This window comes from Podarcis raffonei, chromosome 3 (assembly GCF_027172205.1).
Source record: "Podarcis raffonei isolate rPodRaf1 chromosome 3, rPodRaf1.pri, whole genome shotgun sequence".
NCBI lineage: Eukaryota > Metazoa > Chordata > Lepidosauria > Squamata > Lacertidae > Podarcis > Podarcis raffonei.
In genome coordinates, this window is record NC_070604.1 from 116,754,704 (window position 1) to 116,760,703 (window position 6,000).

General features: G+C 41.4%; 1 protein-coding gene across 1 annotated transcript in view; it reads left to right on the top strand.

Annotated features, from left to right (window-relative positions):
• LOC128411389 (uncharacterized) overlaps window positions 1-5,639 on the top strand; it is a 29,561-nt gene extending 23,922 nt beyond the window's left edge. The window contains exons 10-11 of the mRNA XM_053383721.1: window positions 4,003-4,140; window positions 5,425-5,639. Of these exons, the coding sequence (XP_053239696.1) occupies window positions 4,003-4,140; window positions 5,425-5,486 (200 nt within the window). The 3' untranslated portion in view covers window positions 5,487-5,639. The remainder of the gene's footprint in view (window positions 1-4,002; window positions 4,141-5,424) is intronic.
• The last annotated feature ends 361 nt before the right edge of the window (window positions 5,640-6,000 follow it).

Here is a 6,000-nt window from a genome sequence, read left to right on the forward strand (position 1 = left end):
GTTTTAGTTCATCAAATAACTACTCAAACTTTGGTTTTGGAAATAACAGCCTCAAATTACTTTTTTTTTTGCAGTAGACTTGTTTTGAGAGATTTAATTTGCTTTGCATTTCTCTATTTATGGGAAATGCTTTGAGATATTGATGAATTCTTCTTCAGTTAAAGTGCCTAAACAATTGACCAAAGCCATATTGAGAGATTGACTTGGACATTTTATGCAATAATGTCCTTCCAATCGCAAAGGGACTTTTGCTTATGGCAGGTGTGTGAGGCATTCAAGGAAAAGAGTTTTTGCTCTGTGCAACGTATCAGTAGAGAAGCATGGTTCAATATAGCATGGCGAGCTAGCATGCCAAAATGGTTGGGCATCTGTTCGTATACTGGTATCTCACAAAGTTTAGTTCTAAGCCCAGAACGATATTATAGTAGGTTAGTTCATGATGTACCAGCATCTTTTAAAGTTTATGTGGCTAGCATGTTTATGCTTGTCTTGTGCCATGGGACAATAAACACTTTCTACTCTAAACTGAAGTGTGTGATGTGGGCCCAAATTTCATAGGATAAGGACTACCTGCTAATAAAATCATGGCCTCTCTGAATCCTTTGGAACAGAATTTTTAAAAAAATAATTTTTATTAAATTTTCCATTTTAACAATTCAATCAAATCACATTAAATATTCCATATTATAAAAATACATATCATATAGTCCAAATATTCCGCCAAATTATAAATTTTTATTGGGGCTTCCCATGCCTCAAGTTCGGTGGGGCCCTGATCATCTTATATCTCTACTGCCTTGAGTTTCCAATAGTTCCTTTAATTCTTCCTGTTGTTACCTTTCCTTCATTCATGGCCTCTGAGTTGTTTCCACAGGTGAGTTGAAGTAAGCAATGATATGCTTCTGTGTGAAATTTATCTGCTTGACTCTTCGCCTATTGTTTGCTGTATATCCTCACACGCTCGTGTTTATGTTGAATTAATCCAAAAGTCGTTTGCAGCTGGCAGACACCATCTTCTCTCAGTTCCGAAAAAATGAAATCAAATCAAATCTAGGCATTTGCTCATTAATTTTCCCAGACCGGCTGCATCGAACATTAGTCTTTCCAGAGGAGATTTGCCAAATCGGACTTGAAGTGCATATATAATAACAAATTAAGAACTCACCTCCCCCTACGACTATTTATCTCTGCAGCTCGGTCTTATTCTATAATGGTGGATCCCAATTAAAGAATGCGTCACATCACCCTTCTCAGAATCCGTCCAAAGTTTTTTGATGTCTCTCCAGCGGCTAACAAGATCATGCTTCTTTCTAATATCAATATTTGGAGAGTCTTTCATCTTCTTCCAAGCGTTTCGAGAAACATCAGCTTTAGCTATATAGTTTTGTTATTTTCACACAGTTTATATTTTCCCATCTCGCTTGCTATAAGTAATGAAAACGGTTCTTCGGGGGGGGGTGTTGTCAGGTATTATCGTAGTAAAAAACAACAACAATAAACAATAAGACAATAAGACAATAAACCCTTTCTACTCTAAACTGAAGTGAGTGATGTTGGGCCCAAGTTTCACAGGATAAGGACTACCTGACTGCTAAAAAATCATGGCATCTCTGAATCCTTTGGAACAGATTTAGTGGTGCTGGCAGAGAGAGCAGAGGAAAGAAAACCTCCATTTCACATGTGGATGTTTTTGTGAAAATGGTGCCACAGGGAATAGACTCATAGTATTTAGACATCAAATGGGACATGGGTGGCGCTGTGGGTTAAACCACAGAGCCTAGGACTTGCCAATCAGAAGGTCGGCGGATCAAATCCCCACAACAGGGTAAAAAACAAGGTAATGTTCCCATGCTTTTAATGTGGTGGAGGAACAATGATGAATGGAGGGATTTCTTGGTCAGGATTCCAGCGGGTGGGTACATGCTGGTCTTGTAAAAAACAGTGGGAGATGGAACAAGTTGAAAAGATCTTGTATTTGCAAGGATGTATAAAATCATGGTTTGGATTCATCAAATAAATGGGGATATGGCCCCATTGTTATTCGCAGAAATAGAAACCTTATGACTTTGAGACGTTGATGATCTCTTGATCTCTGTTTATGTAAAGTCTCCCGACGACTGAACAAAAAATGTTTGGGTACATGCAAGTCAAGTTGTTCCCATGGTCAATATTTGTCATCCAGAAGATCTTGCTCTGCTCCCGGCTTTGTCCTTTGCTGCCAAAAGCCAGATAACATCACAACACTTTCTTTGTGCTAGAAGAACTATGATATACATATATTGTTCCTGAAGCATCTCAGAAACATGGTGTCACCACTGAAGAGACCTGTTCTTGTGTTGCCAGCTTCCAGACCTCTTGCGCAAGAGGCACACAAAGACAGGTCTCAGATTATGATCAAAGGGTCCAGGCTGGTTCACATGGGAAGAGGCAGTCCTTGAGGTATTGTGATCTTGAGCTGTGTAAGGCTTTATAAGTAAAATCAGCAATTTTAATTGGGTCCCAAAACTAACTGGCAGCCAGTGCAGTCAAGCTAGGATTGGTGTGATATGCTCAAACTGCTTTGCCCTGGTGAGCAACCTGACCACCGAATTCTGCAGCAGCTTAAGTTTCCAAACCAATTTCAGAGGCAGCCCTATATATAATGTGTTGCAATAATCTAACATAGATGTTAAAAAGGACCCCTGACAGTTAAGTCCAGTCACAAACGGCTCTGGGGTTGCGGCACTCATCTTGGTTTACTGGCCGAGGGAGCTGGTGTTTGTCCACAGACAGTTTTTTTGGGTCATGCGGCCAGCATGACTAAGTCGTTTCTGGCAAAACCAGAGCAGCGCACGGAAATGCCGTTTACCTTCCCGCCAGAGTGGTACCTGTTTATCTAATTGCACTTGACGTGCTTTCGAACTGCTAGGTTAGCAGGAGCTGGGACAGAGCAACGGGAGCTCACCCTGTCGTGGGGATTCGAACTGCTGACCTTCCGATCGGCAAGCCCAAGGCTCAGTGGTTTACACCACAGCGCCACCCATGTCCCAAACATAGAGGTTGTTTTTGTTGTTTAGTCATTTAGTCGTGTCCAACTCTTCGTGACCCCATGGACCAGAGCATGCCAGGCACTCCTGTCTTGCACTGCCTCCTGTAGCTTGGTCAAACTCATGTTCGTAGCTTCGGTTACCAGAGTATAAATGACAGAAGTTGGGCTGTCACTGTCTAAATAGGGGTGCAGCTGGGCCACTATATGAAGCTGATGGAAAGCACTTTGGGCCACTGAGGCCGCCTGAGCCTCAAGCAACAGCAAAGTACCCTTAAGCTATGTAGCTGCTCCTTCAGATGGAGTGTAATCCCATTGAAAGCAGGCAACCTCCCATCCATCTAGTCTATGGAACCACCCACTAACAGTGCTTCAGTCTTATATGGCTTGAGCTTCAGTTTGTTATATACTCAGGGAGTTCTTTGTAATCCACACAGTGTGTGGAAATTCCAACAAATCTTGCTTTCTAAGGAATTGTAGAGTAGACAGGCATTGCTGTGAAGCCAAATGAATTCTTGTAAGAATGGCTTTTAACGCCTCTTGGATTTGCAGAGATTACATGTTGAGGTCAATGCAAATCAAGATGCTCCAGTGCTGGAAATATGTCTTCCACAAGAGCCTGTGATAATGCTGCCTACATCTTCTGTTGTAAAAAGCCAAATAAAAGAGACTTTCTGGATCAGGATCCCAAGGGGTGGATAGATTCTGCTCTTGTGAAAAACAGTGAGAGGTGGGAGGAGTGTCTTTGAAAAGCCCTTGAATTTGCAGGAATACAGAAACTCATGGTCTGAGTTCATCAAAGAAACAAAAGAAAAGGTGCTCTCTGGTTATTTTTGTTAGTGGAAACCTTATATGACTTTTTTGAAGTGGGATTATGGCGCGGAGATATTAAATTCTTTTTGTGCATGTGGAATTTTTAATACTATGGGGAAATGCTCTGAGATGTTGATGATCCCTTGTCTTCTCTTTTGATAAAGTGCCCCAAAGATTGCCTGAACCTGTAGCTAAGCAACCTGAGTGTGTATGCAAGTTAAGATGTTCCTATGATGAAGATGCGTATTCAGAAGCATTGTGCCTGATTCCTGGCTTTGTTTTCTGCTGTAAAATTACGACAGGTAATGTTTCTATTTATTTATCACATGGCAGAAAAATTGTAATATCTGGACAAAGGCTACCAAAGATAGCCACAAAGGCAAGACACAAAAAAGAAGAAGAAACGGAAAATAGTACCCATGTAGGTGGGAAAAACAAAACAACAACAAAAAGATTTTGTGTATCTTGCGAAATGGGGGGGGGGGACTTGTTATTGTGGTTAACTAGACCTTAATCTAATATGGTATTTATAAAAATGAACTCCAGATATCGTTAGATTTGTCCATGGCAAATCTACGTGTGTACACAACTTGTTTATGTGTAGCGGGTTTGTGTATATCTTCACTCCAACCATTAAAGGAAGCAGCACTTTTATTTTTCCAGTTAATCAATACCAGTCTTTTTGCTGTAGTGAGGGCGTGGAGAGTCCATTCAAATTCTCCCTTTGGGATACTGAGGGTGGGAAGTTGAAGTTCATGTGACACAGAAAGAGAGAATGACGGAGCCTTTGAATACACAGTTTTTGTCATGGTCCCTGCTTGGCATTATGAATGTAATGGCAAAAGCGTGACTTAGGCTACTGTTCTACAAAGTCAAGTAACATTCCCTCATACTTGCCATTCCTATAGCAGTGATGATTTAAAGGGTGTGTTTTTTATGATGTATAATACATTGTATGTATAAAACAACATTTTGTAATAAAATTTAAACATGCCTATGAATGACATGGGTGGCGCTGTGGGTTAAACCACAGAGCCTAGGACTTACCGATCAGAAGGTTGGCAGTTCGAATCCCTGCAACGGGGTGAGCTCCCATTGTTCGGTCCCAGCTCCTGCCAACCTAGCAGTTCGAAAGCACATCAAAGTGCAAGTAGATAAATAGGTACCGCTCCGGCGGGAAGGGAAACCGTTTTTCCGTCTGCTGCTCTAGTTTGCCACAAGTGGCTTAGTCATGCTGGTCAGATGACCCGGAAGTCACGTGACCCGGAAGCTGTACGCCGGCTCCCTTGGCCTATAGTGCGAGATGAGTGTGCAACCCCAGAGTCGTCTGCAACTGGAGCTAACGGTCAGGAGTACCTTTACCTTTATGATTTTGCAGTGGGAGCATTGCTCCCCCACCCTTAGACCGTTGGTAAAGCCTTTCCCTTTCTGTCTGAGAAGTACAACGATGACCTTCAAATATGCATAGGTTCTTGAAGTTTCTGTTTTAAGATATTGCCTTGCTGATTGTTATGAAATTCAGCTGATTTCTTCCAGCATGCATTCATATGTCTTGATTAGTACTGATCATGTCCTCCATTTATCAGGTTACCACAGACTGTATCGTGTTGTGCCTGCACTGGCTAAACTGCATCCACCCATCTTTTAAAAGTTCGTCTCCACGCTAACCAGATGTACTTAACATGTGGGCTGGTGATTCGGAAGAATGCTTTGAGCTGCTGAAACGTCTTCCAGCAATCAAACCACTCGCGATACTTTGACATTCTGAACCTAATAAAACCAAATTTGATGTGGAGATAAATTGCAGAATCATGATTCTGTCCACAAAGGCTTTCTTTTTAATTTACTTTTCATTTATTTATACACTTCATATGCCACTTAACTACAATAGTCTTTTACAAAGATATAATACATTAAAAAATAAAATCCAGCCCCGGTCGAAACTATAAAATCAAACTTCAGTTAAAATGCTCTTCAGTAAGCACCTGATATTTAGTTGGGAGTGAGCCTGTCTGACCTCATTCGGAATGAAGCTCCAAAAAATTGGGCTTCTGAATCTGGAAGGGACCACTGACGATGATTCCCCCCAAGACTTCTATGATTAGGTGGTCCCTGAGGTATCTTGGACCGAAATTGTTAAGGGCCCTGTAAGTTAATACAAT